The sequence below is a fragment of the Populus trichocarpa genome, chromosome 19, assembly GCF_000002775.5.
Source record: "Populus trichocarpa isolate Nisqually-1 chromosome 19, P.trichocarpa_v4.1, whole genome shotgun sequence".
In the NCBI taxonomy this organism is placed as follows: domain Eukaryota; kingdom Viridiplantae; phylum Streptophyta; class Magnoliopsida; order Malpighiales; family Salicaceae; genus Populus; species Populus trichocarpa.
In genome coordinates, this window is record NC_037303.2 from 2,266,216 (window position 1) to 2,293,496 (window position 27,281).

General features: G+C 32.2%; 1 protein-coding gene and 1 pseudogene across 1 annotated transcript in view; both read left to right on the forward strand.

The window, feature by feature from the left end:
- Window positions 1-27,281, forward strand: part of LOC18108053 (uncharacterized) — a 257,452-nt gene that overhangs the window by 207,044 nt on the left and 23,127 nt on the right. The window contains exons 19-21 of the mRNA XM_052449711.1: window positions 10,096-10,216; window positions 11,214-11,281; window positions 25,372-25,498. Coding sequence (XP_052305671.1) covers window positions 10,096-10,216; window positions 11,214-11,281; window positions 25,372-25,498 — 316 coding nt within the window. The remainder of the gene's footprint in view (window positions 1-10,095; window positions 10,217-11,213; window positions 11,282-25,371; window positions 25,499-27,281) is intronic.
- Window positions 1-27,281, forward strand: part of LOC18109910 (probable disease resistance protein At4g27220) — a 173,184-nt pseudogene that overhangs the window by 139,967 nt on the left and 5,936 nt on the right.

Consider the following 27,281-nt stretch of genomic DNA (forward strand, 5'->3'; position numbering starts at 1 on the left):
GAAAGATATTATACAGTTATTAATTTTCATTAAAAGAAAAGCTAAGAGACTTGGGAGAACACCTATTTATTCACACCTATTTCATTGTAAATTATAATAAGTAATCTAATGTGTTTTGTTTTTTTTTTTGTTTTTTTTATTAGTGGGCTGATTTAAAATTCAACTTTGTAATTTATTTATTTTTATTATGTTTTTTATAAGATTAATATAATTTACAGGTTTGTTATAATAACTCAAATTATATTAATTTACTGATTTAATATTTTAAAAAAATTAATCCAGCACGGAAAAACACTAGCCACCAAAACTAGCACTAGGTTTTGTTCATTAAAAGTAAGGATGGAGTCTTTGACTAGCACTAGGTTTTGTAAAGCAAGGATGGAGTCTGTGACTGCGTGTGCCTCTAATCAGCAACAGATTGGTAACGGCAACGATTGAAAACCTTTAATTTGTCTTCTAATTTTTTCCCTATTAGTAATTGTTACGTAATCAGATTCGCTTCATGTTCAATAATTGTTTTTTTATTTTTTAAAATTTATTTATTTTATTTTTAATATTAATATATTAAAATTATAAAAAAACATTAAAAAAATCTATTTATCTTTTTTAAAAAACAACTAAAAACAAAAGCAATCACCTGCTCTTAATTAATCACATCTTTAATATTTAAAACATTGTTAAAGCACACGTTTTTCAAAAACTTTGAATTTTTTTCTTTTTAAATTATTATTTTTTTATGAATGATGAAAATAGTCCTTTAAATCAACAAGGATATTTTTATTAATTGATATTAAAATTACTTGCATGATGCTTTTGGATTAAAGATGCTCAATGGTTGGATTTGGGTCGGTTTGAAATTGTATTGCCAATTCCATATTTCAAAGAAAAATCGAAGCCTAACATGAATTCATAGAAAGAGCGTTTATTAATATGAAATATTTCTTTTTTATATTGTGTTCTTACAATTACATAAATAACATTTTTCATTTTTTTATTTATTTCATTATCTTTTTAAGACTATTCATATATATATTTTTTAACTCGATAGATAAGTAATTATAATTTGAAGTTTAATTAATATTATATTTTCATCCTATTGAGTTTCTCCAAGATAAAAATCCAAAAAATAATAAAAAACAATATATTGATTTATCATTAAAGTAACCTAATAAAGTAATATGTCTATTCATCAGTACAAATCATCTTATATCATTAACTAGCAATAAATTATTCTTTTAAAATATATAAGAAAAACAAATTAAAGAGAGAAGACAATTTAAAAAAAGAATGACAATCGAATTACATGACTTGGAATTTTGAAATTTTTATAAGGATATATTTAGAATAAAATTTCATACCTCTATCTATTTTCCTACTACAAAAATTCATTCTATTTTTCTACATTCGTCAAGATTTTTTAATCTGTATTTTTAAGTTTTTTCTGTATTTATAGAAACAAAAAAAAAACTAAAAGGATTGGTTAATCAACTCCTCAAGATTTTTTAATTTGTATTTTTTAAGTTTTTTTTTTGTCTTTATGAACAACATAAAGTTGTTTTTTCTGTCCATTTACAAAAATATATATCAAAATGAAGTTTTCTACTTTGTGCCTGGTGGTTTTGTCTGAATAAAAGGGATAGATGCTAAGTTCTGAGTTCAAGGAAGAGAGACAAAAAGTGGAAGGGACAATTGTGTCGATTGTTCTCTTGATCTGAGCTTATTCTGTATCATTTTGTTGGCTGCATTAATTATACCTTCACCTCCATACGCAACTCCTCTTCATCTCTTAATGTTAATAAAAATGTAAGAATTTAGGAACATTTTCACAATGAAGATTAACTCATCTCCATAGCATAATACAGGAAATAGAAGATCCATTCATTTCATCGCATCTCTTCGAACATTCTTGAATTCTGGTCAATCCAAATCACAACAAATATCGTAAACATGTTAAAAGTATTCTTCTACCTCAATGAATTTCAGTAAAACTACTACACAGAAGATGAGTTTTGGTTTCTAAACCTGAAACTGCCATCATAAGAACTAGCTAGGGAAGTTAGGATGAGCTTTTCTTGTCATTATATCACTTTTTTCTGCTAAGATAATGCTCTCTATATTCTCTGCTACTATTGCTTATAATTTTCTTCCCTCTGGTATCTTTTCCAACCCATTTGAGGGATGCTTGTCGAATAGAGTTGACCTAGGAATCCAGAAGTTATTGGTGACAGAGGATTTGGATCCTTTTTCGAGAAAAAGTGAGTTGAACTGTTACATTTTGTTTACATTATCTTGTTGCACTAAATCAAGAAGTTTACTAGACTTTTTATTCTGTAAATTTGCTTTCTGAATGCTGAGCATTTTAAACGACCATGTGATCGGAGAGATTTGATTCTCATATAATTGTTGGCAGCTTATTTGTGAGCCAAGAAGTATTATTGAATAAAAATACTTTTATTCTTTATTTTCGGCTGGAAAGTGAATTGAACATTTATTAGCTGAGTTTTCTTCTCCATTTTATTGAATAAAAATGATTTTTTTTCTGATTTTATTAAGTTTTTTTATAAGCCTGATAATTTGTCAGGTAATTTTAGTAGAGTCATTACCTATGTATGCTGGTCAAAAGTCATTCCCATCAATAAGATGGAGTAGCATGAACAATTTATTTATTTATTTGTGGTTTCTGCTAACGATTTGTTTGATGATTAATATCGATTTATTTCCACTTTCATAGTAGCCTAGGTGTGTTTTTTCCGGAATGGTTATGAGCATTTTTCCAATCTGCTGGGGGTGATGTTGGTGATTTTTAATCTTGGGCTTTTGGCGAGGCTTCACGCTGCTACCTTTTTCGTTCATGAATTTGAGATTAAAAAAATCACCAAAAAGCTTGGAAAAAGATAAAAAGTTATTGGTTGATAATTTTTCAACAACAAAAAAACACGATCTTTGTATTAATGGAAAAATCATGTGCAGATTGGATAGCAAATCATAAGCATATGTTTGGAATTATAATAGCGGTTATAAGATATTAATTTGATAAAATTTGATCGATCCAATCAAACTTAGTTTATATCTGATTAGATTAATTAAAAAAATAAAATGATATTATTTTAATAAAAATAATTAATTTGAATTAACTTAATAAATGACATATAATATTAAAAAATTATCTTAAACCAAAAAATTTAAACAGATTTAAAAATATTATAATGTTACTTTCTCATAATTTAGTAAGGATTTGGAAGATATATATTCAAAAACAAATTTTATCATGAAATTAAGTTATTTAAAAAATCTGAGTCAATTAGAACATTGTTTGGTAAGGTGATGGACCATAACAAAAACATTATTTTTTATGTTTTTATTGGCAAAATAAAGGTATAACCATATTACATCATGTTGCCAAACAAACACAAATCTTGAATTTTATTTTTATTTGTTTTTTTTTTTAAATTGAAAAGGCAAATATACTATCATGGACTAAGATAATATTTGATATTGTAGTAATGATTTTTTTCAAAGTATTTTTTGTTTGGAAATTTATTGAAATAATATTTATATTTTATATTAGTATATCAAAATAATGCAAAAATATTAAAAAAAACATTAATTTGAAGCCAAACAAATAATAAGAATATTTTCACCTCGGATTGTATCTCTTCATCTTTAAAATTGTATCTAAAAAAATAACTAATAAAGTGTAATTAATTAATCTAATGCTGGAATTATTATTTACCCTGGAATTTGGATGACGTATAATTCCAAGTGGGCATGCTGCATTTCTTAGCCAATGAAACTATAATTTCTTCATAATTTTTCAAGTTCCAACAATAAATGTAATTTTCGAACTATTAAATATATTAAAATCTTAAATGATAACTTGAAAAATAAAATCATTCATCAATCAATTTAAGATTTCTACACTGTAATTTGTTAATATTAGTTAAAAAAAATATAAATTTTATGTAAATAAAAATAATTTAATTAACTGGTGTGGTGAATCTCACTTCATAACGAATTCATATATCGGTCCAATAAATTAGGTCCAATTTAATTAACTTGTGTGGTGTATATATATATATATATAAAAATAATCATCAATAGTTTTGACATTAGAAGTCAATTCACCAACAACTTAAAAATTCAACCTCTTTAATAAAAATACTTTTTATATTAAAAAAGTTGAATTTTCCATGAATGATTGGTGAGAGAATTTTTATTGATTTCATATAATAATAATAGTTTTTTTTGTAAAAATGATACCGAGAAAAAATAATCACAAGTATACAAGACAAAATTCAACCTCTCCACATTGATGTGTTAGGTTGGAATCCTTAAACTGTTTTTGCCACAGTTCTTCGACTAGGTTTTAAGTTTAGATTTTGACTTGTTATATATTTTTTAAATTGATTTTTTTTAAAAAAATCATTAATATCTTTCCTTACGGTAAATAAAAAAAACATAATTCATTCTTCTATTTAGAAGATATTTGGAATCATTTGCTGGATCTATTTTCTGTTTTTATTTTCAGATTTTAAAATGACCCCTCGGAAAACAATTCCAACCAATTATTTGCCATGGAATTTGGACGCTGTATAATTCCAAGTGGGCATGCTGCATTTCTTAGCCAGGTGTAGCAAGAATTGAGGTAGCTTGTTTCTGGCTTTTGCTTCTCGGGGTATGATTTGTTGGGCTAGTTTATAGGCCTTTTGCACTAGGGTTTTTGTCCTTTCTGCTAATTTATCTAAATATAGGCTTTAGAATTTTTTTAGAGTGTATTTGGTATTGCGGTAGTTGTTGTGGTTGTTGTTTAAAAAAAATTGTTTTATAAAAAGTACTTTTAGTTGTGATTGGTTTGAAAAAATAGGTGTTTGGTTAAAACTGTGGTTGAAATTGAGGTTGAAGAAAAAGTAGTTTAATGTGTTTGGTTAAGAATGTTTTTGAAATTGAGGTTATAAAATAATTTAAAAAAATATAAATTAATATTGATGGTTTTTAATTTAAATATTGTGGATTTAACTATTGCGGTAACATTATGAAATAAATCATACTTTATATATAAAAAAATTTATTGTTCTATTAAACTATCTACAATTCCATTACGTACAAAATTTATCTGACAAGAAATACAGTTTCCATAATTTTTTAGCGTGTAATAAAATTAGATAAAATATTATCATGTATAAAATTCACTCTAAATTAGTTTTTTTAAAAAAAATTAACAAAAAAAAAAACTTAACACACTAAAAAAAATAAAATAATAATAATAATATTCACGCAGTGCAAGTGAACAGTGCAAGAAAAGTGCACTGTTCACTATTTTTAACATGAACAGTGCACTTTTCGTGCACTGTTCATGAACAGTGCATCATTTTGCGCTGTTTATGTTAATTGCATTGTTCATTGAACAGTGCAATTACGTGAACAGTGCAAAAAAAGCATGTAATTCTTGCTTTGCAAATACTGCGTTTCCAACGCAGAAAACAGGTGGGACCCAGTGAACAGTAAACTGCTTTTTTTAGTAACCAAACGGCTACAACTGTGTTTTAAAAAAAACACAGCCGCAGAGCCGAACGGGCTCTTAATGAAACTAGCGTTCTTGATTTCTTGGCGGTAGAAATAACAGGACTATTATTAAATTAAAATTAAAATTAAAAAAAAGTCAGCTCAGACTTTTACCATGTACCAATAGAGAAAACACGGCGTCTCTCTGTTTTTTTTTTAAGCATTTTTGCTTTTAATTTCATTATAATAATTTATTTCAATAAGCTTATTATGCTTATTATGAAGCTCTCACAGACAAGTCAAGGCCCAGAGTCGTGAAATTCACTTTGAACCAGCCTGCACGCACTTAAAATAGTAATGTTGGGGAGATGATTTTTAAAATTTTGATCCCTAGAGTTTTTGCATCTTTTATTTTTAATTTTAATTTTGATTTAAAATTTCATATTATTCATTTTCATGTTGTTCGTTTTTTGGTTCAAGATGAAAGAAAGAAAGCAACAAAAAAAACTTTGAAAAAGATAAAAAATTATTGGTCGACAACTTTCCGGCAACAAAAACACGTACAGTATCTTCGTATCAATGGAAAACCGGTGTGCAGATTGGATAGCAAATCAAGCTTCACAGTAGATGTTGAAGTTTTCTACTGCACTGAAGCTCCCTATGGTTGTTTGAAGCTAAAGCTTGATGGCGTTCCTGGGGTTTTGATGAGTGCACGATATTGCATTCTAAATGTTCTATCATTGGAATAAAATGCAAAAATGTGAATAAAAATAATTGAAATTAAAGGGTAAGTCAAGGTCCAGAGTCGTGAAATTCACTTTGAACCATCCTGGACGCACTTAAAGTAGTAAAGTTTTTTTTTCTTGGAAACAGCCTGAATGCACTTTTAAGTACTTTAATCACAACTTTCCACTCACATGTCGGATTGCTGTGATTCTTGACGCGTTGAAAAGGTTTCTTGAAGGGCTACAAATTAGTCTCTGATGAGGATTTCAAAAAAAGAAGAACTAAAGCATGTACGTCGCTGCCACAGAAGTCCTAAAATCTAGGTTTTGATGAAAACGTGTGGACCATGGAGACGTGATGAAAAGTGGGGCTGCCTCCTTTAGAAAAAGAAATCTAGGTTAACTTGATTATGTCGTGAACAGGATATTAAACCGAAATAACTCTATAAAATAATAAACAAAATCATGAAACTCACCTCATATCCTAATATTAAAAAATATTGAAAAAATATAATTTTTTAAATGAAAAAAAAACTAAAAGTAAATCAAACTAATTTTTGAAACATGTGACTCGGGTTTCACCTTCTGCTATCTGCCTAGCAGTGATATAAAACGATTTGAGTCCATATTGGAAGGAATAGCATCCACGAGGAAGTCCAAATTAATTAAATGCGTAGGCCTCCTCTTTCTTCAATCTTCTGCTGCTGTGATTATTAAAGCCTTGCCAATAATTACAGATCATAGCATCCACGAGGATGACGTTCATTAAATTTTTCTCTACAGTCAATCTTTTTCCTTGACAAGCACAGGCAGGCAATATTAGTGGTAAAATTTGGGATGTTAATTCCTTGACAAGCACAGGCAATATTGTTGATTCAACTTTCCAAAATGTAATCTTTAGCCACCACAAAGCTTCACACACACACACACACACACACGAGTGTGAAAGTTTATACACTTCAAAGTAAAGTTAAAGACAAGAGCATATATAATTGTTAAACCCCGTATGATTTGTTTCTGGCTTGTGCTTCTCTGGGAATGATTTGGTGGGCTAGTTTATAGCTCTTTTGCACTAGGGTTTTTGTCCTTTCTACTAATTTATCTAAATACAGGATTTATAATCTTGATGAATGAAACTAGCATTCTCGATTTCTAGGTGGTAGAAATAATAGGACTATTATTAAAATAAAAATAAATAAATAAATAAATAAATATGCTCAGACTTTTACCATGTACCAATAGAGAAAACACCGCGTTTCTCTGTTTTTTTTTAAAAAATTATTTTTATTTTAAATTTTATCATAATAGTTTATTTCAATAAGCTTATTATGCTTATTATGAAGCTATTAAGAAAAAACATTTCAATGTAGAGTTGAAGCTCTCACAGACAAGTCAAGGCCCAGGAGTCGTGAAATTCACTTTGAACCAGCCTGGACGCACTTAAAATAGTAATTTTTTTCTATTTTTTTAATTTGTCTCCGTGGAGACTCGATACCCCAAAGTCGGGCTACAATCACCACAAAAATCTTTGTATTTTTAACTGACAAAAAGTCACTGAAAAACTCGGAAAAATATGGAAAATTATTGGTTGATAATTTTTGGCAAAAAAAAAAAAAAAACTATCATCTTTGTGCTAATGAAAAACTGGCGTGCAGATTGGAAAGCAAATCATACTTTATAGATCGAGGGCTAAAATATACATTTGTAGAAGGGAGTTGGGAAGAAAATAAATTTTCATGGGTATGGAAAAGTTCGATGACGAGATGTTTTGAAAGAGAGGGGTATGACGTTCATTGTACATTGACTGATGTATCTTTTTAAATTTTGTTTTTAGTATTTTTAGATTATTTTAATATAATAATATTAAAAATAAATTTTACAAAATAAAAAAATTACCAAACACACCTGCAAGCGAATATTGGTTGACTCAAAACCTTTAATTTGTCTTTTAATTTCTTTGTATCCCAATTAGTAATTGCTACGTAATTAGATTTGGAGCCTCACTATCATTTGCACACTTAATCTAGCCTTGTCAGAGCTGATTTATCTTTACAGTTGTTTTTTAAAAATAATTTTTTAATATTTTTAGATTATTTTGATGTGTTGATAAAAAATAAATTATTTTAAAAAATTATTTTAATATATTTTTAAATAAAAAATATTTTTTAAAAAAATTCACAGCATGCAGAAATATGCTATTCTTTTTAGAAAATTTCATGTGTTTACATTTTCTTGGCAGCTTCTTCGAAACTTCAACATTGGAGCGCGTCCACGCGTTAATTAATTATTATTGAGGCGACCTTACTAATAAATAATAGTATGTAAATTCTCTTCCACATCTCATCCCACAATAGAATTCCCTATTTTCCTTTCCCATCTCATGATCAGTGCGAACTAGATTTATGTATACTGCAAGTACTTTATTATTTTTCTAAGCCATATATTCTTCTCTGATCTGTGATTTCTCTCTCTGTTTTTTTTTTGGCTGAATACTGCTCAAGCGAACCAGCACTTGAATCCAGGTAAATGATTTTGTCAATTTGAGTTAAGCAGCCATGATTGTTTTTGTTCACCCGTCAAAAAAATCAGCTCTTCTACCTTCCTTCCCCTGCTTTCTTCAACAGCTATCCTCTTCTGCATCTTTCTATCTATCATTCTAGAGTTTTAGGATAGAATTTGAGTATGATAATTTAGCTTTAAATACAAAGGGTTAAATCATTAACAACAACATTTATATTTCCTATTTTTCATCCGAATTTCTTTAACAAACAAGAAAGTCATATATATGTTCTTTTCTGATCTGTGCTTTCTGTTCTTTTTAAACCTCTGTACGTACTAATCATCTTCTACTTGTGGTCAGATGGAAGGGTTCCTACCATCTTCTATGGAGGATGATGTCAACTTTACATCGAATCAGTTCGATCTTCAATCACTACTGTCGGAGCTTGAGCTTCTCTCGTACGTCATTTTTAAGCATATTTTATCAGAAGATGATTGCTTGCAATTTAGTTATTCTTCAGTTTATCGTTTTATTCCCAAAAAACAATATAATGTCGTCACTGACTGTGGAAGCAGGCCGCCACCGGAGGTTCCAGTCAACCAAAGCTTCATGTTATGCAATGATCATGTTGGACAGAACATGGTGGTGGATAACAATGTGATCAACGATAGTATTCAACAAACAACTGTGTTTCCACCTTCATTTCCTCAAACCATGGTGAGTGCTCATGCCTACTCCAATTTGCTACAATGTCCATTGAATTGGCAAGTGTTTGTATTATACAAAAAGATTTATCTAATTGTTTATTGTTTAACAAACAGACAACAATGGGAGGTTTGAATGGAACATCATCATCATGGATCAACCAAAATGAACCAAATTGGCCTCAAACTGAACCAAATCAGCCGGGACATGACTATATGACACCGAACGCAACCACTTCACAACATGGTGGCTTCATTCAACCTGAACCTTCTTTTCCTCCTCTCCGGTATCCAATTTTTCATATTTAGTATTTTCTGTTAAAAAAAAATTAGTTTTTCAATTAGGAAAGCAACATCATAGCTTGGACATGAACCCAGCAAGATAATCATAAGTTTGTAATGCTTCATATTGCTTGCGAATGATTTTGGATTCAGGAGTCCATTTCTTTCTAATCAAGGACAAGACGATCAAGCTGCTGTAATTCCTAACATAGACAATATGCAACAAGAGAACATCGTGCCTCGGCACTTTGGCAACTCTACTAGGTACTGATTGACCTCTAGCTGTTGTGTTTTAACACACTACGTATTAATACCCTTTTGATAATTAGATACCACCAATTATCGAAAGGTTTTATAATATGATCACATCATTTATATATAGGTCACAGATGGATAATCTCCAAGTCCGAGGATTGCAAAATCAAACTGCTAGGCCAAATGCCTCAAATCCTGGCCTTGGCACTTCCCTGCAAAGTCAAAATAGGGGTTTAAATACTCAACAAGTAAGAAGTATAACTGAATTATTGTCGTCTTTTTTTCCCCTTTGACTGTGCTATAAACTAACTATCAATTTTAATAGCAAAATAAGGGTAACTTGATCCGTTAATTTTTATTCCATATTTTGACCGATTTTTATTCTATATTTGACTTTTTTTTTTCTTTTTCTTCTATAGGTCAAAATGGTTGGATCAAATCTGTTATTGTTTCAATATTTTTTTTTAAAAAAATTATTGTCTAGAAATTTTTTTAAAAGCTAAGCCATGTTTTACTAGTTTTCTAAGTTGTATTTGGATATTGATCGATTTAAATTGAGTTAATTTCCATATAATTTAATTAAAAATTTAAATTAAATAAAAAGTTAGGTTAGAAGATTTTAATATTAACTCCCCTGACCAGGTTTAATAATATTGCCAACAAACTTTCTTCACTCTTAACATTTTATTTTTATATTTTAAAAAAATTAATCCCCTAGAAAAACTAGGACATATTATTGAGTGTAGGTTTTGTTTATTAAAAGTAAGGAGTCTTTGACTGCATGTAATGGCATCGACTGAAAACCTTTAATCACATGCTATTAATCACATATTTAATCTGTTATTGTTAGAGCACATGCTTTTCAAAAACTTTGAATTATTTTCCATTTAAATTATTATTTTTTTATTAAAAATAAATTTTAAAAAATAAAAAAATTATTATTTTAATTATTTTAAATAAAAAATATTTTAAAAAGCAAAGTATATTATTGTTTCTCATATTCATGTATTTACATTTTCTAGGCATCTTCTAAGCATCATAATTGGGTAGGTAAAGTAGTGTTTTTAACTCCTTTTCTTTTCCAATTAATGGGACTGCCATTCATTAATGGGACATATTTAATCTTTCATGTATTTACCTCAGTAATCCACTCATATATATATATATATATATATATAATTTGCTATGTGCTTTCTGTTCTTTTTTCACCTCAGTATGTACTAATCATCTTGTACTTGTGGTTAGATGGAAGGGTTCCCACCATCTTCTATGGATGACTTGACAGAGTTCGATCTTGAATTACTATTTCTCTCGTACGTCATTCTTAAACATATTTTATCAGAAGATGATTGCTTGCAATTTAGTTACTTCAGTTTATCCTATTATTGACAAAAACTAATAATGTCACTGTCCATGGAAGCAGGCTGCCACCGGAGGTTCCAGACATCCAAAGCTCCATATTATGCAATGATCAAGATGGACAGAACAATGTGACCATGGTGAGTACTAATTCTTACTCCAATTTGCTGCAATGTCCATTGAATTAGCAAGTGTTTGTATTATACAAAAAGTTTTTATGTTCTTATCTCGAGCATCTTCAAATTGTTTATTGTTAAACAAACAGACAACAATGGGAGATTTAGACATTTTTTTATGATATTTTTTTATCATTAAGTTTTATATAAAATTGGCCTCAAACTCTATCAAGGCATCATAATTCCTTTATTCATCAACCTCAGACGGGACATATGACACAGAACGCACCCACATCACAACATGGTGAATTCAATCAACCTGGACCTTCTTTGCCCGCTCCCAGGTATCCAATTTTTCATGTTTAGTATTTTCTGGAAAAAAAAATTTAGTTTTTCAATCATTATGTAACTTCTTCTTCTTCTTCTTCCTCTTGTCGTTGTACTTATCAGTGAATTCATTATGTTTGAATATAGGTATCAGCCTAATCCTAATTTATTTGATCCTCAATGTGTCAATCCCATGCTGCCTGGACCATCAATGCCTTTGTGGTAAGCTAAAATGATATCAAATGCTTAGTGGATTAATAGCGAAGAATTATGCATGTGTATAAAGAAATTACTAACAAATGTTGCTAATTTAGGGACCAACAATTGACTAATTATCAGTTACCAATGAGCAATCGAGTGCCTACCTTAAACTTTTTTAATCAATGGTATTAACCTCGAATATATATACACTTTTTTATGTTTAGTATTTTCTATAAAAAAAAAATTAGTTTTTCAATCAGGAAAGAAACATCATATCTTGAACATGAACCCAACAAGCTAAACATATTGTTTGCAAATGATTTTGGATTCAGGAGTCAATATTTTTCTAATCAAGGACAAGTCGATCAAGCTGCTGTAATTCCTAACATAGACAATGTGCAACAAGAGAACTTCGTGCCTAGGTACTGATTGACTTCTAGCTGTTGTGTTTTAACACCATTAACTTTTACTGCTTAAGAGAGACTACCAATTATGGAAAGGTTTTATAATATGATCACTTCATTTATATATAGGTCACAGATGGATAACCTCCAAGTCCGAGGATTGCAAAATCAAACTGCTAGGCCAAATGCCTCAAATCCTGGCCTTGGCACTTCCCTGCAAAGTCAAAACTAGGGGTTTAAATACTCAACAAGTAAGAAGTATAACTGAATTATCGTCGTCTTTTTCCCTCCTATGATTGTGCAATAAACTAACTATCAATTTTAATAGCAAAATATGGGTAACAACACTGAAGTAGTAGTTTCTCATCCATCTGGATATGGTGTAACTTGCATCAATTTTTATTCTTTATTTTGACCTACCTTTTTTTTTATATAGGTCGAAATGGTTAGATCAAAGGATCCATTTTGGAATTATATTGAAGATAGGACTGATGGTAGCATGAAGTGTAAGTTTTGTCCACATACATTTGCCAATAAAACCTCCATTTCAAGGATCAAATGGCATTTATCAGGAGAGGAAGGGCATAATGTTGCCATTTGTCATGGGGTGCCTAAAGAAGTTCAAGAAGCAGCCTGGAAAGCTATGTGTGGTGGCAACAAAAGACATAAAATCACAGCAGGTTCGATCAATGTTAATGATTGTGGAATTTCAACAATGGTAGGAGGAATTGGAAGGGTACAAAGAGAAGTTCAGGTTGTAGAACCCGGAGTAGTGGAAGAGAGGATTTCTTCACATGCAATAGCAGGAAACGACGTAGTAAGCATGACCGGAATGAGAGCACAAGAAGATGGAGTTTCCGAAGGGGCACTCGAGAGCAGACTGAGGACAGAACCAGTGGATCGATCGTTGGAACAAAGCAATGCAGTACTTGGCAATATGGCAGGGGGAGCTAGAAGGATACAAGTGGGAGTTCAGGGCATGGAACAAGATCCAGGAGAAGAGAGAATTCAGTCGCATCTACAAGCGGAAAATGGCATGGAAAACACTGGTGAAGGATCTTTTCAGCATGATGCATTTGAGACTGTACCAAGAACAGAGAAAGTGCAGACTCTGGAGCCTCGATGAGATTCATCCCAATTTTGTCATGGCATTGGAAGATGTTATGATCAACCTTGTGCTCCATCAGGAAACAATGATGTAACTAGTCATGATGAGCAGCATATGGTTAGAGTGAGGACACAACCAGTGCAGAAAGAGGAGGATGTGGAAAATAGTGGAAGATCAGTAGTGCAGGCTGGCGCAGGAGCTAGATCTTCTGAAAGTCTGAAGTACAACAAGACTAGAGGAGTTCCATTACCTACTAGCTCTACAAAGCCAGTGGGTCAAGCATTTGAAGAGAATACGAAGGTGATATGGTCTTTGTTAATGGATGATGAAGTCTCAACCATTGGTATTTATGGGATGGGGGAGTTGGTAAAACAACAATACTAAAACATATCCATAATGAGCTTCTACAAAGACTAGATATTTATGATCATGTTTGGTGGGTGACTGTGTCTCAAGATTTCAACATTAATAGATTGCAGAATCTTATTGCTACACAACTTCATCTAAACCTTTCGAGAGAAGATGATGATCTGCATAGAGCTGCCAAATTGTTAGAAGAACTAAAGAAAAAACAAAAATGGATTTTTATTTTAGATGATTTGTGGAACAATTTTGAGCTTGAGGAAGTGGGAATTCCTGAGAAGTTGAAAGGATGCAAGTTGATTATGACAACTCGATCAGAAATGGTTTGTCATCGGATGGCTTGCCACCGCAAAATCAAGGTGAAACCACTTTCTGAGGGAGAAGCTTGGACTTTGTTCATGGAAAAACTTGGACGTGACATAGCACTTTCACGAGAAGTGGAAGGAATTGCGAAAGCTATTGCAAGGGAATGTGCTGGTTTGCCATTGGGAATTATTACAGTGGCAAGAAGCTTGAGGGGAGTGGATGACCTGCATGAGTGGAGAAATACATTGAAGAAATTGAGAGAATCAGAATTTAAGGACAAGGAAGTATTCAAGTTATTGAGGTTTAGTTATGATCGGTTAGGTGATTTAGCACTACAACAATGTCTCTTGTACTGTGCATTATTTCCCGAAGATGATAGGATTAAGAGGGAGAGGTTGATAGGTTATTTGATCGATGAGGAGCATGAAAGATGCATTTGACGAGGGCCACACGATGCTTAATAAACTTGAAAATGTCTGCCTATTGGAAAGTGCTCAAATGATGTCTACAGGTAGTAGATATGTCAAGATGCATGACTTGATTAGAGACATGGCCATCCATATACTGGTAGAGAGCCCTCAATACATGGTTAAAGCAGGTGCACAATTAAAAGAGTTGCCAGATGCAGAGGAGTGGACGGAGAACCTGACGATAGTTTCACTAATGCAAAACAGATTTGAAGGAATTCCTTCCAGCCATTCACCAAAATGTCCAAATCTGTCAACTGTATTTCTATGTGATAATGAAGGGTTGGGATTTATTGAGGATTCATTTTTCAAGCAATTGCATGGGCTCAAGGTCCTCGATCTGTCCTGGACAGTTATTAAAAATTTGCCAGACTCTGTCTCTGATTTGGTGAGTCTCACTGCGTTATTGCTCAATGAGTGTGACAATTTAAAACATGTTCCATCATTAAAGAAGCTCAGGGCACTGAAGAGGTTGGATCTCTCTAGACTCTAGTACTGCACTTGAAAATATGCCGCAAGGAATGGAATGCCTAACCAACCTGAGGTATCTTAGAATGAATGGATGCGGTGAAAAGGAGTTTCCTAGCGGGATATTACCAAAACTCTCTCACCTGCAAGTCTTGGTACTAGAAGAGTTTCCTAGTGGGATAACAGTTAAAGGAAAGGAAGTAGGATCCTTGAGAAATTTGGAAACTTTGGAGTGCCATTTCGAAGGTTTATCTGACTTTGTGGAGTATCTCAGATCTCGGGATGGGATTCAATCATTAAGCACATATAAAATTTTAGTAGGAATGGTGGATTACTTGTATTGGGAAAACATTAATGATTTTCCAAGTAAAACAGTTGGGTTGTGTAATTTGAGTATCAACAGAGATGGAGATTTTCAGGTCAAGTTCTTAAATGGTATTCAAAGACTGATTTGTGAACGCATCGATGCAAGAAGTTTATGTGATGTTTTGTCATTAGAGAATGCAACTGAACTGGAGGACATCAACATTCGGGATTGCAATAACATGGAGAGCTTGGTTTCATCTTCTTGGTTCTGCTATGCTCCACCACCATTGCCATCATATAATGGTATGTTTTCTGGGCTTAAAGAGTTTTATTGTGGTGGATGTAAAAGTATGAAGAAGCTGTTCCCACTTGTGCTGCTGCCAAACCTCGTAAACCTGGAAAGGATTGAAGTGAGGTGCTGTGAGAAAATGGAGGAGATAATAGGAACAACAGATGAAGAAAGCCGCACCTCCAATCCCATCACGGAATTCATTCTCCCAAAGTTAAAAACTCTGAAATTGTCTGTTTTACCAGAACTGAAAAGCATTTGCAGTGCAAAACTGATTTGCAATTCTCTTAAAAAAATTAGGGTAAGTTTTTGTAAGAAGCTGAAGAGGATGCCAATTTGTCTTCCGTTGCTTGAAAATGGCCAGCCATCTCCTCCCCCTTCTCTTAAAAAAATCGAAGCAAGTCCAAAAGAATGGTGGGAGACAGTAGTGGAGTGGGAGCATCCTAATGCAAAGGATGTCCTTCGTCCCTTTGTAAAGTTTGGGTACTGGTAATCCTTCCGTTGTAAGAATACTAATCGATTGTAACCTTAAATTTGCTCATATTCAATAACATTCAATTCTTTCAATCATTTTTGTTAAAAATCACGTGCAAAACATAATATATGTTTTTTCGATATGAATGATGAAAATAGTCCTTTAAAACAACAAGGATATTCTTATTAATTATAATTTGAAGTTTGATTAATATTATATTTTCATCCTATTGAGGTTCTCCAAGATGAAAATCCAAAAAATAAAAAAATACTAAATTGATTTATCATTAAAGTAACCTAATAAAATAATAGATGTTTTGAAAGAAAGGGGTATGGCGTTCATTGTACTCTAAACTCATTGACTGATGTACCTCTTAAAAATTGTATATGTTACCAGAACTGAAAAGCATTTGCAGTGTAAAACTGATTTGCAATTCTCTTGAATATATTTGTGTAATCGATTGTGATGAGCTGAAGAGGATGCCAATTTGTCTGCCGTTGAATGAAAATGGCCAGCCATCTCCTTCCCCTTCTCTTAAAAATATCTATTCAAGTCCAAAAGAATGGTGGGAGTCAGTAGTGGAGTGGGAGCATCCTAATGCAAAGAATGTCCTTCGTTCTTTTGTAAAGTAATATAATACAGTGTGCTTACAATTACATAAATAACATTTTTCATTTTTTTTTATTTCATTAAAGACTACTGAATTGTCATATATATATTTTAACTCGATAGATAAATAATTATAATTTGAAGTTTGATTAATATTATATTTTCATCCTATTGAGTTTCTCCAAGATGAAAATCCAAAAAACAATAATAAAAAAAATACTATATTGATTTATCATTAAAGTAACCTAATAAAATAATAAATCTACACACATTTTTAAAATGTCTAAGAGAGAGTATGAATATGGCAGTTTTGGTTTCTCAACCTGTAACTGCCATATTCATAAACACATTTTTTAAATAACTGAAATTCTAAGACCAAATTTCGTACTAAAACTAGAAAGTAGCATAGGTTAATAATTATTATCTTTTTTATTTTTAATTATAATCTAAAATTTGTAGTGTGTGGTCCCGCACCATGTGATGGGGGGACCACCACATTAATCAAGAAGAGAGGCAGTTGGCTGCCTCTTTAATTTAAATGTGTCTGCCACTGTAGAAGGTAGACGAGAGAGAGAGGGAGAACAAAATTAAAAGAGAGCAAAAACAGAAGAGAAAAACGTGAGAAAGAAAGAAGAGGAGGCAGCAGAGCAGTCTGTCTTCTTTCTTCGATTTCCAGTTCGTTCACCGTTGGATCGAGCTGAGATTTGGACAGAATCTTCTAGACATGTTACTCTTCATTTTGAACGGTTGGATTGAAGATTGGTGGTGTGGAAGCTGGTTGTTTTGACAGAAAACGGGGCTGTCAGTGTTGTGAGCTTTTCTCTAACATTGCTCTCTTTAATCTTGTTGTAATCCCAGAATATGTTGTTCTTGATGATATATATGTTGTAGCCCTTAGTTAATCTGAGGAAGAACTATTGTGAACCCATTATTTGTGATAGTGGAAGTTTTTAGGTGGACTCCGATCCCGTGGTTTTTCCCGCATCGGGTTTTCCACGTAAAAATCTTGGTGTTGATGTGTGTGATTGTTGCATTATATTTGTTCATTGTTTGATTCTGTTTTTTACTGCACAAAGAGGGAAAAAGGATTGGGACTTGTTAATTGTGAATTGTATTCCGCTGAATTGATCCGGTTATTTGTCCCTAGTTTTCCCAACAGAGTGGTATCAGAGCATTTGGTTGTGTAGATTGAATTCTTATGCAGTTAAAATGGAAAAGGAAGATTCGGGTATGAAAAAGCTCACTTCCTCAAATTATTTTCTATGGAAAACAATGATGGAGGATCACTTATATTGCAATGATTTGGCTTTGCCAATTGAATGTAAAGGAATAAAGCCTGATGATATGGATGATGCAAAATGGAATGGACTTAATAGAAAGGCTACCGCTAATGTTAGAAAATTGGTATCTTCTAAGTCCATTAATCATATTTCTCAAGAACATGACTGCTATACAGTGTGGAAGATGTTGGAAGAAACATTTGCCAAGGAGAGTGCACAAAACAAGGTTTTTGTAATTAAAGACCTTGTGAATTTGAAGTATAGAGATAGTGAAGATGCTTCAGTGCATATAAATGTATTCCAAGGGTTCTTGAATCAGCTGTCATTGATGAACCTTGAGTTAGCCGATGAAATGCAAGCATTAATCCTATTGAGTTCATTGCCGGATAGTTGGGAGACTTTGGTAGTGTCACTTAGCAATTCTACTCCGAATGGAAAGCTCACTTTGAAAACAGTGAAGGATTGTATCCTCAATGAAGAGAAGAGGAGGAAAGGGACAAGCACTTCCGAGTCTCATGCACTTGTTACAGAAAGTCGAGGGAGAAGTCAAAGCAGGTTCTCTCACGGCAAGCAAGATGGAGAATCTAGCAATAGAAAAGGCAAATGAAAGCCAAGAGGAAGATCTCAGTCAAGGAAGGGTTTTAAGTGTTATTATTATGACAAGCCTGGGCATGTGCAAAAGGATTGCAGAAAGTATAAAAGAGATAAAAAGGGTAGAGATGAAGACAAGAATGAAGAGAATGGTACAGCTGCAGTTGTATCTGATGGTGATGTTGCCATTGTGTGTGATGATGGTTGTGTTAATCTTGCATGTCAAGATACCACCTGGGTTGCAGATTCAGCAGCTTCTTACCATATTACACCCCGACATGATTTTTACACATCCTACACTGCTGGTGACTTTGGTCAAGTTAGGATGGGAAATCAAGGGATGGCTAGTGTTGTGGGCATTGGAGATATTTGGTTGGAAACCAATACTGGGTGCAAGTTGCTACTCAAAGATGTTAGGCATGTGCCTGATATGCGCCTACATTTGATCTCTACTGGTACTCTTGATGAAGAAGGCTATCATAGTTACTTTGGAGATGGTAAATGGAAGCTCTCCAGAAATTCCCTAATTGTTGCTAAAGGGAAGAAGATGGGTCTTTACATGTCACAAGCCAAGGTGATCAAAGGGGAGGTGAATGCAATTGAAGATTGCTCTACTGATCTATGACATAAGCGATTTGGACATTTGAGTGAGAAAGGTCTTGGCATCCTTGCCAGGAAGAACTACCTTCCTTTAAAAGGTATGAACCTGAACACATGTACTCATTGTTTAGTTGGTAAACAACATAGAGTTGCATTTCAAAGATCACCTTCACATAGAAGGTCACATGTTCTTGATTTAGTTCATACTGATGTTTGCTCTATGATTGATAAGTCTCTTAGAGGTGCATTGTACTTTGTTAATTTTATTGATGATCACTCCAGGAAGATTTGGGCCATTTATTTGAAATCCAAAGATCAAGTGCTTGATGTCTTTAAGGATTTCCATGCCAGAGTTGAAAGAGAAACTGGTAGAAAGCTGAAATGTGTTCGAGCAGACAATGGTGGTGAATACAGGGGTCCTTTTGAAAAGTACTGCAGGGAACATGGTATCAAGTTGGAGAAGACAGTTCCTAAGACTCCACGGCAGAATGGAGTGGCTGAGAGAATGAACAGAACCATTGTTGAAAGAATTAGATGTATGCTCTCTCATGCAAAGTTGCCTAAGTCCTTTTAGGGTGAGGCAATGAAGACTGCAGTTGCCATGATCAATCTTTCTCCATCAGTTCCTCTTGAGTTTGATGTTCCAGATAGAGTGTGGAAAGGAAAGGATGTTTCCTATGCACACTTGAGAGTGTTTGGATGCAGAGCATTTGTACATGTTCCAAGGGATGAAAGGTCCAAGCTTGACAGCAAGACAAAGCAGTGTATTTTCTTGGGATCTGAAGATGATGAGTTTGGCTATAGGTTGTGGGATCCAAAGGAGAAGAAAATTGTGAGAAGCAGAGATGTTATCTTCTTTGAAGATCAAACCATTGAAGACTTTGAACTGAAGGAGAAAACAGAGTCTACAACTTTTATTCCATCTAATTCAAATCCAAGATCTACTCCACAGTTACCTTTGATGCCTGCTAATCATGGGGGAGATTTGCAAAATGATGATAATGGTGGTTTTCTTATTGAGCCATTAGTTGGTGATCATGAATCAACTAATGATGATATTGATGTTATTCCTGAACAGGTTATGCAGGAAGCTCTAGATGAGCCACAATTGAGGAGGTCAACCAGACCTCGCCAACCTTCCACCAAATATTCTCCTCATGAGTATGTGCTAGTTACTGATGGGGGAGAGCCAGAATGCTTTGATGAAGCCATGTCACATGAGAAGAAAAGTGAGTGGTTGCAAGCAATGCAAGAAGAGATGAAATCCTTGCATGAAAACCATACCTTTGAGTTAGTGAAGCTTCCTAAAGGTAAGAGAGCACTCAAGAACAAATGGGTGTTCAGGTTGAAAATTGATGAACATTGCTCACAACCAAGTACAAGGCAAGATTGGTTGTGAAAGGTTTCGGTCAGAAGAAGGGTATTGATTTTGAAAAAATCTTTTCACCAGTGGTCAAGATGTCTTCAATCCGAGTTGTGTTTGGCTTAGCTGCTAGTTTGAATCTTGAAGTTGAGCAACTTGATTGAAAACTGCCTTTCTCCATGGTGATTTAGATGAGGAAATCTACATGGAGCAACCTGAAGGGTTTGAAGCAAAAGGTAAAGAGCAGTTAGTTTGCAAGTTGAAAAAGAGCCTATATGGGTTAAAGCAAGCTCCAAGACAATGGTATAAGAAGTTTGATTCTTTCATGGTGGATCATGGTTATGACAGGACTACTTCTGATCATTGTGTATTTATGAAAAGGTTTCCAGATGGAAACTTTATTATTCTCCTATTGTATGTGGATGATATGTTGATTGTTGGCCATAATGCTAAGAAGATTCAGATGTTGAAGGAAGAGTTAAGCAAGTCTTTTGCAATGAAAGACTTAGGACCGGCAAAACAGATTCTTGGCATGAAGATCACACGTGACAGGAAGAAGGAGAAACTTTGGCTATCTCAGGAGAGATATGTCCAAAAGGTACTTGAGAGATTCAACATGAGCAACTCCAAACCGGTTTGTTCTCCATTTGCAAGCCACTTTAAACTAAGTTCTAAGCAGTGTCCTTCAAGTGATGAAGAAAGAGATGAGATGAAAAAGGTTCCTTATGCATCCGCAGTTGGTAGCTTGATGTATGCTATGGTTTGCACAAGGCCGAATATAGCTCATGCAGTTGGTGTGGTTAGTCGGTTCCTCTCCAATCCTGGTAAAGAACACTGGTCAGCAGTGAAATGGATACTCAGGTATCTCAAAGGTACTTCTAGTTTCAGCTTATGTTTTGGTAATGATAAACCTGTGTTGGATGGATACACAGATGCAGATATGGTTGGTGATGTTGATTCTAGAAAGTCCACATCAGGATACTTGATGAAGTTTGCAGGGGGAGCTGTCTCATGGCAATCAAGGTTGCAAAAATGTGTTGCATTATCCACTACAGAGGCTGAATATATTGCTCTTACTGAAGGGGGCAAAGAGTTGTTATGGATGAAGAAGTTCCTACATGAACTTGGCCTAGTTCAAGAGAACTTTGTGTTGCACTGTGATAGTCAAAGTGCAATCCATCTCAGTAAGCATCCTACTTTTCACTCTCGATCAAAGCACATAGAGGTTAGATATCAATGGATTCGTGATGCTATGGAGATGAAGTCATTTGTTGTTGAGAAGATCCATACCGATAACAACGTGTCAGATATGATGACCAAACCTCTACCAAGAGAGAAGTTTGAGTTTTGCAGAAGGGAGGCAGGCTTGTCAGAGCCTCCTAAATTGAAGCTTACATGTTGATCGCCAGTATGGCGAATTCCTCACATGGTGCGTGAGGGGGAGATTTGTTGTGTGTGGTCCCGCACCATGTGATGGGGGGACCACCACATTAATCAAGAAGAGAGGCAGCTGGCTGCCTCTTTAATTTAAATGTGTCTGCCACTGTAGAAGGTAGACGAGAGAGAGAGGGAGAACAGAATTAAAAGAGAGCAAAAACAGAAGAGAAAAACGTGAGAAAGAAAGAAGAGGAGGCAGCAGAGCAGTCTGTCTTCTTTCTTCGATTTCCAGTTCGTTCACCGTTGGATCGGGCTAAGATTTGGACAGAAGCTTCTAGACACGTTAATCTTCATTTTGAACGGTTGGATTGAAGATTGGTGGTGTGGAAGCTGGTCGTTTTGACAGAAAACGGGGCTGTCAGTGTTGTGAGCTTTTCTCTAACATTACTCTCTTTAATCTTGTTGTAATCCGAGAATAAGTTGTTCTTGATGATATATATGTTGTAGCCCTTAGTTGAATATGAGGAATAACTATTGCGAACCCATTATTTGTGATAGTGGAAGTTTTTAGGTGGACTCCGGTCCCGTGGTTTTTCCCGCATCGGGTTTTCCACGTAAAAATCTTGGTGTTGATGTGTGTGATTGTTGCATTATATTTGTTCATTGTTTGATTCTGTTTTTTACTGCACAAAGAGGGAAAAATGATTGGGACTTGTGAATTGTGAATTGTATTTCGCTGAATTGATCCGGTTATTTGTCCCTAGTTTTCCCAACAAAATTTTATTATGTTTACCTTTTGGTCACGAGTTTAAGATGAAAGCACACAAAAAAGGAACTGCTAAAGCCTAAATTTTAGGCAATTTGTTTTTGACACAACAGGGATCATGGAGACGTGATGAAATATAATTTTAAAATTTAAAATATTTTTAATTAGTTAAGATTAAATAAGTTTTTAAATTAAAACAATTTAATTTCAATAAAATATCAAAATATTATGAAATTAAAATGTTTTAACACTAATATTTTAAATATAAAGTTAGGTCAATGTTATCAAGGCTAATGAGATCTAAAATATTCATTTTTTTTGCTTAAATTCCTACAAAGTATAAACTTGAAAAAAACAACATGAATATAAACCATATATATTAGTGATAAATCTAATTTTAAAAAATTAATATCATAGTTAATGAAAATAGTAATGAAAAAGAGCTTTTTATACTTTGATGTTTTAATTATTAATTGAACCAGGTTCAATTTGATTTAATGGCTTTTTAAGACCAGAACAGAACATGTGGAATGAAACCGGAACATTCCAAACGGAATTTAGCCAAAAAATCCGGAAAGGACCGAAATTTGAAATGAGATGAAAATTATTTCGTTTTATTCTATTTTTTGAATTAGTATAAAATCATTACAAATAAAACGAAACGAAATTAACAACTTTTATTTTAATATATTTATAAATCCCCTAAAAAACTTTCTTCACTCTTGACATTTTATTTTTATATTTTAAAAAAATTAATCCCCTAAAAAAACTAGGACATATTATTGAGTGAGGTTTTGTTTATTAAAAGCAAGGATGGAGTCTTTGACTGCATGTAACGGCATCGGCTGAAAACCTTTAATTTGTCTTCTAATTTTTTCTCTATTGTTACATAATCAGATTCGCTTCATCTTAAATAATTATTTTTTTAATTTTAGATTAAATTTAAAATTGTGATATATAATATTTTTTAAAAAAGTATTTTTTATTTAAAAATATATTAAAATAATATTTTTTAAGATTTTTTTTATTTTTAATATCAACACATCAAAATCATAGAAAAATAAAAAAAAATTCATTTATCTTTTTTAAAAAACAACTAAAAACAAAAACAATCACATGCTATTAATCACATATTTAATCTGTTGTTGTTAGAGCACATGCTTTTCAAAAACTTTGAATTATTTTCCTTTTAAATTATTATTATTTTTATTAAAAATAAATTTTAAAAAATAAAAAAATTATTATTTTAATTATTTTAAATAAAAAATATTTTAAAAAGCAAGTATATTATTGTTTCTCGTATTCATGTGTTTACATTTTCTAGGCATCTTCACGCGTTAACTTCCTATATCTTATAATATAATATTTGGCAGGTTAAGTAGTGGGTTGCTTGCTAGCAACTTCCTTCCTATCAAACAAAACAATAATTTGTTTATACTGCTACTTTATTATTTTTCTAAATCATATAATCTTCTCTGATCTGTGATTTCTCTTCTCTTTAAATCCTCAGGACGTACTCATCATCTTCTACCTCTTTTCCTTTCCACATCTAACCAGTGCGAACTAGATTATATTTATGTGATTTCTCTTCTGTTTTTTTTTTTTTGGCTGAATACTGCTCAATCAAACCAGCGCTCGAAGAACATCTTGAATCCAGGTTAATTATTTGTACTTCATCTTCTTCATCTTGTTGGTGTTTTTGTTTGTATATATGTAACTATGGTTTGAATCTTTAAAGGAATCCATGATAAATAAATTGATCTTTTTCTCGGATTTTATAATCCATGCCTAGTGGAGAGTTCATACTAAATTAATACTGAATTCATTGTTTTCGTCTTTTCAAAATTCTTAGCCGTTTTTAACTCCTTATTTTAGATTCACCCTTTTCTTTTCCAATTAATGGGACTGCCATTCATCAATATTTTTCAACTTTCTATTTTCTTACAATGATTCAATGAATTAACTTGATCAATAATTACCTGAATCTTTTTGAACAAAACAATATCCTATTATTATTTTTGTGTGTGTTTTATGATGCGTAACTAAGGGTTAAAATAATCTTGCAATATAAATAGGAGTTGAAAGAGGTTTGTTCACCCCGTCAAAACAATCAGCTCTTCTACCTTCAACAGTTATCCTGCATCTTTCTATCTATCATAAAAAGAATTTGATTATGATAATTTATCTTAAAAGACAAAGGATTAAATCATTAACAACAACATTTATATTTCATATTTTTCATCCGAATTTCTTTAACAAACAAGAAAGTCATTCATATATATATATATATATATATATATATATAGATAGATAGATAGATAGATAGATATTCTTTTCTGATCTGTGCTTTATGTTCTTTTTAGACCTCAGTTTTTTATGTCTTTTCTGATCTTTTCTGGTCAGATGGAAGGGTTCCAACCATCTTTTATGGAGGAGGTTGACAACATGACATGGGATCAGCTGGGTTTTCAATCAGAAGAAGATACATTCAATATGTCTGAGCTTCTCTCGTACGTCATTCTTGAGCATATTTTATCAGAAGATGATTGCTTGCAATTTAGTTATTCTTCAGTTTATCCTATCATTCCCAAAAAAACAATATAATGTCGTCACTGTCCATGGAAGCAGGCTGCCACCGGAGGTTCCAGTCAACCAAAGCTCCATATCATGCAATGATCAAGGTGGACAGAAGAATGTGATCAACGATAGTATTCAACAAACAACTCCGTTTCCAACTTCATTTCCTGAAACAGTGGTGAGTACTCCAATTTGCTACAATGCCCATTGAATTAGCAAGTGTTTGTATTATACAAAAAGTGTTTGCATTTTTGTTTTTAATTTCATTTGATAATTTATTTCAATAAACTTGTTATGGAGCTCTTGTGGTCTAAGAAGAAGAAACAATTCAATGTAGAGTTGATGTTTGACTTAACAAGATTTTGTTCAATTTAATTGATTAAAAATAAGTGAAATTTTGACCGTCAAATTTGATATTAAAATTTTGAAGATAAATATTGAAGACTGAATTTGATATTAAAACTAAAAATAAGTAGAAAGTTTTTACAAAGGTAAATGTTATGAAAAGATCGAAATTGCTATCCAACTGGTGTGCAGATTGGATAGCAAATCAAGCTATGTTGAAGTTTTCTACTGCAGTGAAGCTCCCTCTGGTTGCTTGAAGCTAATGCCTGATTGTTGCGTTCCTGGGATTTTGATAAGTGTATGAAAGTCTATTTTATCATTAATTTGTTTTTATGTTTTAAAAATATTTTAAAAAAATTAATTTTTTATTTTAAATTTATTCTAACTCTTTTGTTTTATCATTCTCAAAGTCCAAACAACAACGGTACTGTCAAGATTGTTATGTTTATGCCCGCAATCGAAACATAATTTGTTTTTGTACTCAGAGTTATGCTTATTAAAAAATCTGGTTATTTTAAAAAATATATTAAATTAATATTTTTTAATATATTAATATTAAAAATAAAAGAAAAATATTTTGATTACTCAGAATAAATAGGAAGCTTTATAATAGTTAAGAAACGTATTCCAAAGTTTAGTTTACTGGTTGACTCACATATTAACTGAATAACCTGAGTAAAAAAGAAAACCACATCATATTATGATGGTGTTTATTAAAAAAAACTAAAATAACAATTTTTTTTTAATATTATCTTCTTAAATATTTTTATTTTAAAAATTTTTCACATAGTTGTAGATAAAAAAAAAATGTTTTAATTTAGCAACGATAGAGCATCCACAAGAAAGATATTATACGGTTATTAATTTTCATTAAAAGAAAAGCTAAGAGACCTGGGAGAACTACTATATATCCACACCTATTTCATAAATTACAATAGTACGTAATTCAAGGTGTTTTGCCTTTTTTGTTTTGTTTTTTAAAATTTGTTTTTGTTTATTTTATAATAGGCTGGTTATAATTCAGCTTTAATTTATTAATTTTTATTCTATTTTTTTTATAAGATTAACGTAATTTATAGATTTGTTAAAATAACTCAAATTATACTAGTTTTCAGATTTGATGGGATATTTTTTTGTTTATTAATTAAAAGAAAAACTAAAAGGTGTAAGAGAATCACTATTTACCCACACTCATTTCATTATGGATTACAATAGTAATCTATAGTGTTTTGTCTTTTCTGTTTTTTTCCTTTTCTTTCCTTTTTTTTTATCATTTTTAAAAATAATTCTTTTGTCTATTTCATATTTGGGCCGAATTAGCATATATATATATATATATATATATATTGGATTGGTGTTTAATTTTACAAGTATAAGTATCTATTTTTGTTATCATATTATTAAATAAAAATAATTTTTTAAAAAAGTATAATCCTAGTTAAGTCCATAACCTTGTTCATGAGTTTGATGTGCTAGCCCAAGTTACCTGATTCACGAGTTTGACAGGTTTATCAATTGATCGAATATGGTTTTTTTTTGTTTCTGGTCTTTTAATTTTTTTAATTGATTTTTTTTCAATTTTGTCCTTCAATATTAGATTGGTTTGGAAATAGACT